Source organism: Enoplosus armatus, chromosome 9 (genome assembly GCF_043641665.1).
Source record: "Enoplosus armatus isolate fEnoArm2 chromosome 9, fEnoArm2.hap1, whole genome shotgun sequence".
Taxonomy (NCBI): domain Eukaryota; kingdom Metazoa; phylum Chordata; class Actinopteri; order Centrarchiformes; family Enoplosidae; genus Enoplosus; species Enoplosus armatus.
In genome coordinates this window covers 25,624,673-25,638,181 of record NC_092188.1, presented here as the reverse complement: position 1 = coordinate 25,638,181, position 13,509 = coordinate 25,624,673, and the positions used below count along the sequence as shown (strand labels likewise).

Below are 13,509 nucleotides of genomic sequence, written 5' to 3'. Positions count from 1 at the left end.
CTCTGTTTTCCATGCTGTCAAGTTATTTACAGTTAGCAGTTAATGGTTAATGTGTGGGAGAGGAAATAGAGCAGACGAACCTGACAGGTGTCAAGGTTCATTTTTTTTTTTTTTTACAACACAGAAATATAACTTGCCCCTTAATGCTTCACACACACAACATATATACAAATATTTACATTTGAATAGAGAAAAACATTATATACAGTTACTTATATACATATATACCTATACACGTATACACCCAGAAAGTATGCATCCATCTGGCTGTCCGAGAATCACGCTGTTTGACTGAAAATACACTATGATGTCACATGGAACCAAATTTCTACAGTTTGAGCTTAAAAAAAAAAAAAAAGTACAATTAAAACATCAAATATTTGCTGTGACACATCCAAATCATCACTTAGCAGCCATCTGTTTTTAGAAGTCACACGAGAAGTCGAACGGAGGGTCGACGGCGTGTGATGACTGATCTTAGGTCCAGCAGCTGGTGAGGGTATCCTCCTGCAGTGTCTTGTAGGAGGAGGCCAGCCGCCTCGTCTGAAACAAAAAACACCCCCACTAACATCATTCTTTTTTCTTTTTTTTTTTACAAATCTTCTAGAATAAAACTTTAACTATCGGGGGGGGGGAAAGGAGCAAATGTCCCGTGTGTGATGAGTGTGCCGATTCTTCAGGGTCAAGTAAACTGAGATTCCCTGACTGCCTCTGATGAACAATTTCCTGTGGGAGACAAAAACCTACATCATGAAGATGTACTGCATGTAATTATCATTATTATTATTATCTGATTACTCTCCAGATTAGTTGGTCAATCTTGTAGTCTTTAAAAAAAAAAAAGCCATCACAACACACCAAGGTACCTTGTTCAAAGGTCTGGTTTTGTTCAACCAACTGTCCAAAACCCCCCAAAATAATCCGTTCACAGTCATAAAAGATAGAAAAGCAGCAGACCCTTACACAAGTTTGGAGCTTTTAATTGATAAATTACTTGAAATGATTAATCCATTATCAGAATAGCTGATAATTATTTTTCTGTGGATTGACTTCATGATTTCAGCACTGAAGACAAAGAACATTCTATGACACGTTTACTGAAAACTACTAATCAAGAGAGCGATACAGGAAATGTCCCACAGAGTTAGGGTCAGTCGTTGAAAATGGGCTAAAGGTCACAGCTGTAAACCCGAATAGAGCGAGGGGTCTGAGTGGACCACTACTGTCAGCTCACAGGGACACCCGTGTGAGGTTTGTGGACATGCATTCACCACGGGGGTTTACTCCTTTATTCTGGTCGCTGTTTACATCCCACCTCAGGCCTGTGTTAGTGACCAGATAGCTAACATGGAGCACAAACACCCAGACTCCCTGCTCATTGCTCTTGGGTGCTGAGCAAACCTCAGCAACGAACTGCCTAAATACAGACAGGGCATTGAGTGTCCCACCAGGGATAAAAACACACTGGACCATTGCAGCACCATATTAAAGGACGCTCTGATCACCATCTGGTTCTTCTTCTTCTTCTGACTTACAGGTCAAGGCCTGCGGTCAAAACTGTGAGGAGGTGGACCAACGAAGCAAAGCTGGAATTACAGGCCTGCTTCAACTGCACTGATGGGAGTGTTTTTGAGGCTACAGCTACACACCTGGATGACCTCTCTGGCACTGTGACATCTTACATCAGTTTTCTGTGAGGATGTGTGCGTGCCGACCAAAACCTTCCGCACATCCAACAATGAACCCTGGTTTTCCAGAAAAACTCAGGCAGCTTCGTCAGCCCAAGGAGGACACCCACAGAAGTGGGTACAGAATCCTGCACTAGGCCAGAAACACACTCACGACGGAGATCAGAGGCCAAAAAACCCTGCTCACCCAGCTCACTGTGCCAGCCCCCACCTGTCAGCAGATCACAAACTTCCTGACCGACTGCTCAAAACTGAGCCCCCCCTCACCGCTATACTCAACAGCGCTGTGTCTGCTGTGGAAACCTTCAGGTTTCTAGGATCCACAATCAACTGGTGTGGGTGCCCAACGCAGTGTAACAGTTGAAACTGTGAAATGTAAGACATACTGTGTTGCCTAGATACGAGAGAAGCAACGTCATCGGACAGCGCCTCATATTTTTCGTTTTTAGTTGGGGCGGCCCTCCTGCTACAGGCGGATATTGATGAGCTCCTGTCTACTTGCCTCTCAACACAAGTGTAAAGTTTGGGTTAGCCTCTGTCCTGTTCACGTGTGGTAAAATAGTAGCCGTACAACCAGGCTTGTTAAGGTTGATGTGTATGGTAGTAATAAACAGCGAGCATTGTGGAAACCCCAGTACTAGCGTGGCTCATTGTCTTCATCAACCATAAAACATAGACCCAAACTGTCACAATTGACTCCATCTCCAAAAAGGCCCAGCAGAGGATGTACTTCCAGCGCCAACTCAGGAAGTTCAACCTGCTGCTGATCCAGCTCTGCGCTGCAATAATCCAACTCTGTTCTCTGCACATCCATCGTTTGTCTGGTTTGGATCAGCCACCAAACAGGAGAGGAACGGACTACAGCGGACTGTCAGGACTGCAGAAAGAATCACCGGTGCCAACCTGCCCTCCATTCAGGACTTATACAGGTCCAGAGTCAGGAAACTGCAGACCCATCACACCATGGACACAACCTTCCAGCGCAGTCCTTCTCAGCCCGTGAAGACAGTTGTATAAAGTCTTCTGTGGCTCCGGAGGAGCTTTGTCAAGTCGGAGAAAACACCCCTGATGATGTCGTTGTGATGTCATCAGGCTATTTCAGCTTGGACCTGAAGAGTGCAAGTTTATGAACAGAAAGTCTGGGGGGTGAGCCTAGATATGGCATGATGGGAAATGTAGGATCCAGTGTTACTTGAGTTTGAACATTAGGGTCTAAAACTCAGGCTATCTCGGCCTCTGCTGCATCAATGTGATCATTCTTTTGACATTCTTTCTTGACTGTGATACTAAATCACTGGAGTTGTCTTTTAAGTGTTGCCAAAAAATCTAAACATGAAAGAGTCTTGGGGGGGGGTGAATGCTTTTCTTGGCAGGAAGTTTGAGAAACTCTGGTTCGTGTAAGGTGAGACACAATCCATCCAACTTTGTAGTCAGAGGTTTAGCCTCTATACTGTTTGTTCTGCTGAGTTTGTGTATGTTCTGCATACTTTGGAAAATATGCAGCCTCACTTGGAGCACTAACAGTGGCTTCTTATGCAACATCAGAACCTTGTTTTGGTTTTGATGTTGCATAAGCAGTTTGAGGGGTTTTTTTTGTTTTTTTTTGCTGTATCAGTCTCCTGTGGTGGTTTCAGCGGGGACAGCTCTGCAGTTAAGTGCATTTCACGGCGCTTATCAGTTGACACACCGCGCCGCTGACCGAGTGACCTCCTGGGAGTGCCTGCCTTCCTCCCTCCCCTCCCTCCCCTCCCCTCCTCTCCTCTGTCATCACTTTCTTGCTTGAGGTGAGCTGAGGTGCGGTGACAACAGCCCTGCCGTTTTCTCAGCGCCTAACAACGCGCGGTCGGTGCGCATCTCCAGTTCTCAGCAAACGTGAAAGAGGTGGGACCTCCGAGTCGTATTTACAGCAATAAACTGGGTTCATGTGAGGTATTTCCTGGCCGTTGGAGTGAGGGGGATCACATTGAACGAACTGTGGACGTCGTTTCTTCAGCGTCGCACCGAGGAGAGAACAGAGCAGGTATGCAACATGTTGGTAACAGGACGCGGATACAAGCATAACTTTGCTTTTTGTATTTTAAATTGATTCTATTTAGCCATTAGGTTATAGCCTGCAATTCAGATGCCCATTTTTTCCACGTTTGCGCAGTTTCCGCTGGTAAATGAGGGGTAGATGAATTGATATGTAAATGTGTTGAGTTCAATTGTTTTCATATGTAGGCTATCTGTCAAGGTTTTATGGAAGAGGATCGAGGCCACGCGTGAAAAATGTTTTTGAGGTCTGAGTTTAAAGTCAGAATTCAAAGTTTAAAGTAATAATAAGTAATAATATTAAAATCTGAATTCTGAGTATAAGTCAGGATTCTGAGTTTAAAGTCAGAATTCTAAGCAAAGTCGCAATTCAAAGTTTAAAGTAATAATTCTGAGAATAAAGTCATAATTCTGCGTTAAAATCAGAATTCAGAGTTAAAATCTGAATTCTGAGTATAAGTCAGAATGCAACGTTTAAAGTCAGAATTCTGAGAATAAAGTCATAATTCTGCGTTAAAATCAGAATTCTGAGTTTAAAGCAACATTAAGCAAGAATTGGTATTTTATGCAACTTGGCGCAGTTTTCGGAGTGCAGTTCACCCTCATGGACGTCTGTACACGATTGTTTGTTGACAAACTGAAGGATTAGGATTTGTTGGCCTGAGTTGGCTTATGATCAGAAACTAGCTCGTCGACAACTTTGCTAACACAGCCAAACATCAGGCAAGTGGAACAACACAAGACCTAGCAAGCCAGATAATATTACTTACTAGTCCTACAGCAGGAAGGCCAGCCCACCATCTGTCTTGCAGCGTTTTACTACTCTCGCCAACGACCGACCTCTTGCTAGGTCACTCCCTGTTTTTCTCTTCCTAGTTTCCTTCGTCAACGTCCTCTTCGGTCTCTTCGCCTCTGCCATGATGTCCGTACTGAGAATACCAAGCTAGACCCATGCGTGACATGATGTCGTAAAGTGTTACGCATTTCTCGTGGGAGATCATACCTGTTCAACAAAGTTACAAAGGGCACGAACAGGCGTTCAGGGCGCAGAGTGGGAATGAGAGAGACACCACTCTCCGTCAGTGTACCATCTAAATGGTATTGAAGCTGTTCTTTTAAGGTAAAATAGTTACAAAATGTTGCTTTAAAGTCAGAATTCTGAGTTTACAGCCAGCATTCTGAGAATAAGTCAGTAAACTCAGAATCCTTTTCTAAGGGGTGGGTTGGAAGACCTGGTGGGCGTCAGGGGAACATCCATGAGGCCGCACATTTCCATAACACTGGAATGGATGTCAGCAGAGTCTTGTTGGGTGTCCTTGAAAAGGAAAGCAAGCTGACCTTCCTGCAGCTGTATCTTGACTTCCTGCATGCTTACTTTCAAATGCTGTTCAAGCATCCCATTACTGGTGCCATTGTGACATGTGGGTTGTCACATCCAAAGTTCCTGCCCTCCTCCTTTCCAGGGCAGTGAACTATTTGAGGCACATGAGGGACCTCAAGGACCGACTGGTGTTGGGATGCCTCATTGAGCAGGTCGTGAAGCTTGATGACAAAATCCCACATTGGTATGACCCTTCAATCCACTCTGATCTGGAGGCCCTACACCACCTCCTGTTTTAGCTGTCTTTGTTTCATTCAAGGACACTATTTCTGTTGAGGGTCTGCTCTCAACCTTCTGCAGCATGCTAAGCTTCTTGGTGGACCTAACAGAGATGTACAGGTCCAGTCAAGGAGTGGCACGATATGATGCCACATGGAAGGCATTCCAGTGTGAACTAGCGCTTGAGGAGCTGTTCTATGGCTGCCATCTGTCACCACTGGACTTTCAAGTGCAAGGTTAGGAACAAGAACAGTGAGTGGCATAAGCCTCACTAACCACAGAGGGTTCCTTGGCCTCGCACCTCATTCAAGTGCTACTTGTGACAAAACACCTCCCCACTCCTTCACTGGACCACAGATGACCTCCAGAAGCTGCACATAGAGCAGATTTTTCCCTCTTTTCCAGTCCACCAGTGACTGCTGCAGCACTGGTCAGAGTGGTGCTAGGGGATCTGTACCCGAAGAACACCGAAATCCCCATTTTTGCTCTCTGCTCCAACTCACCGCCTAGTAGGCTGGGTGCCAGTTTCCTGGTGAGGCTTTGCAAAGACCTGGCAACCAAGGACTGCTTAAGTGACATCCCATTCTTAATCCATAGGGTTTAATATGACGTCGGTCCACCCTTTGCAGCTATAACAGCTTCAACTCTTCTGGGAAGGCTTTCCACAAGGTTTAGGAGTGTGTTTATGGGAATTTTTGTCCATTCTTCCAGAAGCGCATTTGTGAGGTCACACACTGATGTTGGACGAGAAGGCCTGGCTCTCAGTCTCCGCTCTAATTCATCCCAAAGGTGTTCTATCGGGTTGAGGTCAGGACTCTGTGCAGGCCAGTCAAGTTCATCCACACCAAACTCTCTCATCCATGTCTTTATGGACCTTGCTTTGTGCACTGGTGCACAGTCATGTTGGAACAGGAAGGGGCCATCCCCAAACTGTCCCCACAAAGTTGGGAGCATGGAATTGTCCAAAATCTCTTGGTATGCTGAAGCATTCAGAATTCCTTTCACTGGAACTAAGGGGCCAAGCCCAGCTCCTGAAAAACAACCCCACACCATAATCCCCCCTCCACCAAACTTTACACTTGGCACAATGCAGTCAGACAAGTACCGTTCTCCTGGCAACCGCCAAACCCAGACTCATCCATCAGATCGCCAGATGGTGAAGCGCGATTCGTCACTCCAGAGAACGCGTCTCCACTGCTCTAGAGTCCAGTGGCGGCGTGCTTTACACCACTGCATATGGCTTGGATGCAGCTGCTCGGCCATGGAAACCCATTCCATGAAGCTCTCTACGCACTGTTCTTGAGCTAATCTGAAGGCCACATGAAGTTTGGAGGTCTGTAGCGATTGACTCTGCAGAAAATTGGCGACCTCTGCGCACTATGCGCCTCAGCATCCGCTGACCCCGCTCCGTCATTTTACGTGGCCTACCACTTCGTGGCTGAGTTGCCCAATCGCTTCCACTTTGTTATAATACCACTGACAGTTGACTGTGGAATATTTAGGAGCGAGGAAATTTCACGACTGGACTTGTTGCACAGGTGGCATCCTATCACAGTACCACGCTGGAATTCACTGAGCTCCTGAGAGCGACCCATTCTTTCACAAATGTTTGTAGAAACAGTCTGCATGCCTTGGTGCATGATTTTATACACCTGTGGTCATGGAAGTGATTGGAACACCTGATTTCAATTATTTGGATGGGTGAGTGAATACTTTTGGCAATATAGTGTACATCAGTTGTGTTGGCATGGTAATGAATGCTGACTATGTGGACTACAACCACCTGAGGGCACTGATCAGCCCTGTCATGTGCCACCTTACCCAAGGTGTACAATATCTTGATCTGGAAGCTTCACGAAACCATCCACATTTGTGTGAACTCTAAACCACTAAACCAACAACCAAAAGACACCCAGGAACAAAACATCCAGCCTGAGGATGTCTCAGAATTCTGAGTTTAAAGTTAGAATTGTGAGAATAAAGTCAGTATTCTGAGAATAAACTCAGACTTCTGACTCAAATATATGTTTCTCATGTGGTCCTAATCCTCTTCTGTAAAAGAAAACCAACTACTGCTGTTTTTGTATCGCTTTACAAGCAACAGTGGTTAAAAAAACACGCCTCCCTTTTTATTTTGCCTTAGCTATCATGGATTTAAACCATGAACTGGTGCCACACAAAGGCTTCAAGTTGATCAACGGGACTCATGATCCAGATGATGTGGACCAGATTTACAACCTGGAGATTAGAGACTCTGATGTGTTTGTCGTCACATACCCAAAATCAGGTGAGAGGAAAGTAAAGATGGAAGAGTCCTGTTGTACACACACAGCGGGAGGCACCAGGCTCCAGTACAGGCTTCTCCATCAGATACACTGTTGTGTCCAGTGTGGAAGTGCACTTAAGGTCAGTGTGATTCTTGGAGCTCTCAGCATAGAGGAAGGAACAAGGCTGATTAGTATGTACAGCATTTCCAGATGAATGTCCCGCTCTTTTGTTTGTCGCAAATTGATTTCAGCAGAGAGCAGGGTATCAAATGATCCGCTAGCTAAGTGTGTATTGTGAAAACACTCAAAGAAAAACCAGGACAAAGGTCCACAGAGAGAAGAGGAGAGGTGTACTCATACACAAGGCTGACCTAATTGCTGATATTGTACACACAGTCTAGGAGATGGAAATGAGGCCTGTCTACTCTTTTCGGCAGGGACCATCTGGATGCAGCAGATCCTGCTGCTCCTTGAGTCAAAGGGAGATGTGACGGCCATCACTACCAACTACTCCAACGCTGATCTCATCCCCTGGATTGAGGTGAATGGCAACAGGCAGGCGTTCATCACGGCCCCATCACCCAGGCTGAGGGTCACGCATCTGCAGTACCAGTTCATGCCTCCTGCTCTGAGCCAGAAGAAGGGCAAGGTCAGCTCTCTAACCGGGTGTATTTCACCTACGCTTTGAAAATTGGTAAGACTGTACTGTGCCAGGTCCACCTATTTAGCATTTACAAGCAGTATACAAACATTTACTAAATGCACACTGCAATGTAGTTGTAAACAGCTATAAGGACATTTTAAGTGCTTTGTCCACAATTCTAACTCCTCCCAATTTTTATTATTAAAATTGTGTTTTTACTGTATTGTCATTTATTATCTGCCCTTATAGTTGTTAACAAATACGCGAATCAACCCTTGTATCTGCTTACAACTACATTATAGTCGGTTATAAACATTTATTAACTGTTTATAATACTGCTTATGAATACTAAATAGGGGGACTTAAGCCAAGTGTTACCAGAAGATCACGTTGAGCTGCATCACTATGGCATTCGTCAATTCAAGTTGAAATAGACTTTTCTCTTTGAGGCAGACTGTGTATTGTTAGTCCCAACCTCCCCTCCACCAGTTGGTCCACTTCCTGTCTTGTCAATATGAGCGAAGCGTAGTAAAATACTCACATGCTCATATGTACAGTGAGAACATCATTGGTTGTTCATACTGGCCACAAAGACACCCTTTCTAAAGCAATTTGAATGAAAGTGATGGGGGTCAGAATCCACAGTCCTTGTGTAAAAATGCATTCTTAAGTTCAGTTGAAGCTACTACGAGGCTTTGGCAGTCTGAATTAGTTAAATCAAATCTGCATCTTGTTTTGTGCTTTGTGTTTCCTTGCTGAGCTGTGGTGGAGTGACAGTAAAAAAAAAACGCTGTGGAACTTTGGAAGATACCTGCTTCAAACAGCTGAAGCCTCAAATTAGTTTAGTTAGCTGAACTTTGGAATACATTTTTGCACAGAACAATGATTTCACTTACATTGAAATTGCTGCAAGTTTGTGCAGCCTTGAGAAGCGCTGTTTGAGTACCCTTCATTTTCTTACTTAAACACCCTAAATACCTGCTTAGTTTGAACATGTATGGAATTGGAACACAGCTACACTGATGGTGTTAATCTTACAGCCTTGCCAGTAGCGGAGCAAAAATGCTAAAATGGTTTGTCACTAGGGATTCAGCCTCTTGGGTGTTTTAATGTTCTGTGCAAAATGCATGGCAGTTTGCCTGTTGCCTGACAACTTGTGAAGGGTGGTGCTACAGGATTTTATATACTTGAAACTGCTCGAAACTGCTCAGTAAATTTCATAGCAATCTGTCTATTAGATTTTAGGGCTGAATATAGAGACTGAAAATACTTGATGTCCAGGGCACAGAGTACTGAAAGCTGACATGAAATGTCTGGTCAGATTCAAACTCTTGTTCTTCTTTGACCAGATAGTTCCTGATATTTTAGTTTTAGACTGTATCTATTTTTTTTGTTGGTCAAAGTTCTTGTACTACTGCTTGTGTCATTCAACATGTCAATGAAAATAGGGTGTAAAAAAACTGGGGGAAATAGTTTTGATATTGGTGCCAAAATGTATTTTATCAGCCTTGAGAAATTTCAAATGATACCCAACTCATGCTGAGACACTGAGAGGCCAATTTCAGGCCCCAGAAGGGGTTTGGCATGGCCATACAGTACAGCTACACACTGATAATGTAGAATCTATCCTATGTATTTGGTAATATGCTGTTACTGCTTTCAAATCCAACAAGGCAATTAAAAGTCAGTCAGCTCCCCAATTAACAAGATAGTCGTAAATTATTGATGCCGATACCCATACCTCTATTATGTGTCTTTAGGTGATATACGTGGCAAGAAATCCCAAAGATGTCCTTGTGTCTTACTTCTACTTCCACAAGCTTGCAAACATGTTGGAAACTCCGAAGGATTTCGATGACTTCTTTGAGAAATTCATGAGAGGAGACGGTAGGAGTTCACAATGTTTGCACAGAGGACGTTGCTTTTCTCGGCAGTGCCGCTCGTGATGAGTGTCTGCAGTGTGGCGGTGACATTGTGCATTATTCTTTGCAGTGTTTGGGAGCAGCTGGTTCGAGCACGTTAAGACTTGGTACTCACACAAGAATGATATGAACATGCTGTTCATCACTTATGAAGATATGATTCAAGTAGGAGTTCAAATCATTGAAGTCTCTGCATCCATAAGCTGTCATATCGCGTTGTAGGTCTGTGTTAAGAAGTATCCGTCTGTAAAAATGGTTTTAATTCATTCCATTTACGCTTCTGTGTTTTGTTCAGGACCTGCAGTCAGCAGTGGAGAGGATCTCCTTGTTCCTGGGAAAAGAGCTGACTGATGAGCAGCTGGGCGATGTGGTGAAACACAGCACCTTCAACAACATGAAGAAGATCCCTCAGGCAAACTACGAGCAGGTGCCAGGTGACCTGCTCAACCACCACCAGGGAAGATTCATGAGGAAAGGTAAGAGGGTTCACTGCTTCAGTTGCATAGAGTAACGCAAGACTGGCTCACTTCTGCTCAATCTCTCCTTGATAATAATTATAACCAAGAAGCATTCAACTGTCAGTTACAGAGCTTTCACAATATCGTCTGTCTAATGCGCAGTGGGTTTTTAGAGCTTTGTCACTGTGACCAGGCGCCTGCTGCTGCTGCTGCTGCTGGAAACCAGGTTGATGAGAGCCATGAGACCGAACCAAAACAATAAGCTGAAAGGTGCTAGAAAGCCCCTGCTGAGTTGGTGATAATTCTCTGTGGGTTCATCTCTATGAGAGACACCTTTTCACATGCGAGTAGAAGTGCGGTCCATTGTTAATATACAGATCTTGATCTGCTGTAAGGTTAGAGATGATTTGGGTGCACGTGGGTAAGCAGGGGAATCCATAAGAGAAGAAATCTCAGCATCCATTTTTTATATTTCTCTGCCGGTGATGAGCTGGAGCTTTGGTTCAAGCCCCCCCTAGTTGAAGGATGAAGTGAAGAGGGTAGTGCTTAATTCCAGAACACTGCTGGAGTGCATTGAATATCCAGAAAGATGATACATGGCAGAGTAAGGATGGATGACTGCAACCTTTTCCTTCTCCTTTTCATGAATTGTGAACCTTAGGCACCATCGGTGACTGGAAGAATCACTTCACTGTGGCCCAGAATGAGAGCTTTGACAAGGTCTTCCACAGGGAGATGGGGGACTTTCCTCTGTCTTTTATCTGGGACATCAGGGACATTGAGTGATCAGTTGTTGGTCTCATGGCAACACAAAGAAGAAGGTAGACAACGTTACAGCTTCATGAACATTATGCTATACAGAAAGAAAAACATTATTCATGTCAACTTCTCTTTTCTTCTGCCATATCCTTTGTACATTTTAGCCTATGAGGCTACACTTTACTGCTATTTTCCAAAGCATACCCCCATATGTCCTTCCTTCCTGACAGCCATTGGTTTCCATTCATTTTAGTATGCTTTGAAAATCTATGCAAAGCTGTATTGAGGATGAAATATGCAGTACTTTTGACATAGTAGACTTAATCTCAACGTGGCTGGCCTTGTTTTCTTGTGGTCACGTAAAAGCGTAACTTCAACCATTGCCTCACTGTTAGCATCAGTCTGCAGAGAATTTACAGCCTCTTGAGTCAAGTAATCCCCCCACAGGGATCATGTCTTGGTTTTACTGTTGCCACAGTGACATTACTGTTGTTTGGTAATGCCATGCACACCCTTTAAATCGATCTTCACTTACAACTATATTACCATGGAGCAATGACCTGGACAATACTAAAAGCAAGATTTCTGTTCACTGTGGTGCATTCCGTCAAGCAGTTTAAAAGTCTATGCATGTTTCGTTTCACACTGTAGTGAAAAGAAAGGCTTAGTATACTTTTTCTGAATTGTAGTAAATGATTTAAAACATGCAAAAAAAAACATTGGTATATTCTATGAACTTCTATGGCTGCTAAACTGCTAACCGTCTATATTGATGGTCACATAACATGAAATCATTGTGAAAGCATGTTGCCTCATCCGGTGCAGGGGACCACACTCACTCTACACACTATGTAAAATCCCATACAAATGTGACCTGTCTGCAAAGGAGTGGACTCCATGGTCACGTGACTCAGATCTGAATCAGGAACCTGATGACTTTGGACCCAAGAAAGTCAAAAAGCAACTTGACTTCAACACCAGTGACTCGTGGCTTCACTTGGACTTCAGCCGTCATTTATATCTTCATATACATGACATACTTTGAATCAGTCAGCTAGGCTGGAGTGTTTGCCGGTGCGGAGCAGCAGACAGACAACAGATAAAACCTTAGTGCAACGTGAAAAACACATAGCTCAGAAATGACAGTTGATTGTACCTGTGCCACAGGAGTAACATACCAACACACACCTGACCACTTTGATTTTAAATGCTAGAAGGTTTGTATGAAAGTAAGGTTTAATGCTTTAGATTGCCGCCCACAACCTGCGGTGTAGTTCTTCCCGATTTACAGTGTAATCATTTATACCAGTACAGTTCTTGCTGATACATACATGTAGGCACAAGGGAACAAGATGTGAAGTTAGGGAACAAGGTAACGATGTGAGAACCTACTCCGTAATTTACTCTTATACTGTACTTTTCTGCTCAGAAATGGTCATACTGTATCCCATAATATTAAAATGGGTACCCAGTAGTTACCCAGTGTAAGAATTACACTGTATGTTGCGGGGCCGTGATGTAAAGCATTACCCAAACTAATACTGTGAATTCAGATTGCAAAAGCATTCATTTATTTCTGTAAACATACTATATTGTTGTTTTAAAGCATGACATCATCGATATGCAATGTAGTGAAGGGTGCGTAATGACTTGTTTAGGATTGGTGACTTTGTTCCACCTCTGCAACTGAGTGTTGTGGTTTTTTTTTAACTTTATAACTCTTGGGGAAACATTTATTAACACTGTATATTCCTGTATATTGAACAATAGTAATGATTGCTTTGATATATTCGTGTACAGTGCATTAAACTGTTTGTACAAATCTATCTGGAATGCTTTCGGTGTAACAGTGTAATATTGGAATGATCATGTCTTTTTTTTTTTTTTTTTTTTCTTCTCCAGTAACTGATCTTACCATGCGCAAGTGCAGTAAGATGGAAGGACTGCTACTGAAATAAGTCTGAAACTGTCAAGGACTGAAATTCTGGGTCAGATTCTTAGTCCTGTTCTTCTACGATTGTATATTGCCAGATGTACACTATATTTTTTTAATATTATACTGTATTTGATTCAGGAAAAGTTCGTGTATGACTGTTTGCCTTAAGACATTAAACGCCGGTGCATTTTTAGATGTTGCTCAA

General features: G+C 43.5%; 1 protein-coding gene across 3 annotated transcripts; it reads left to right on the top strand.

Annotated features, from left to right (window-relative positions):
- The first annotated feature begins 3,505 nt into the window (after nucleotides 1-3,505).
- Nucleotides 3,506-13,509, top strand: LOC139290425 (amine sulfotransferase-like). 3 transcript variants are annotated; one of them, XM_070912202.1, is made up of 8 exons: nucleotides 3,506-3,708; nucleotides 7,463-7,606; nucleotides 8,024-8,235; nucleotides 9,990-10,116; nucleotides 10,222-10,316; nucleotides 10,447-10,627; nucleotides 11,271-11,430; nucleotides 13,271-13,509. In XM_070912202.1, the coding sequence occupies exons 2-7, from the start codon at nucleotides 7,468-7,470 to the stop codon at nucleotides 11,393-11,395; spliced, it is 879 nt and encodes a 292-aa protein (XP_070768303.1). In that variant the 5' UTR covers nucleotides 3,506-3,708; nucleotides 7,463-7,467; the 3' UTR covers nucleotides 11,396-11,430; nucleotides 13,271-13,509. The 3 variants fall into 3 exon arrangements, with proteins under 3 accessions (XP_070768303.1, XP_070768304.1, XP_070768306.1); XM_070912203.1 differs by lacking the exon at nucleotides 11,271-11,430; XM_070912205.1 differs by lacking the exons at nucleotides 11,271-11,430; nucleotides 13,271-13,509 and adding an exon at nucleotides 10,772-11,187.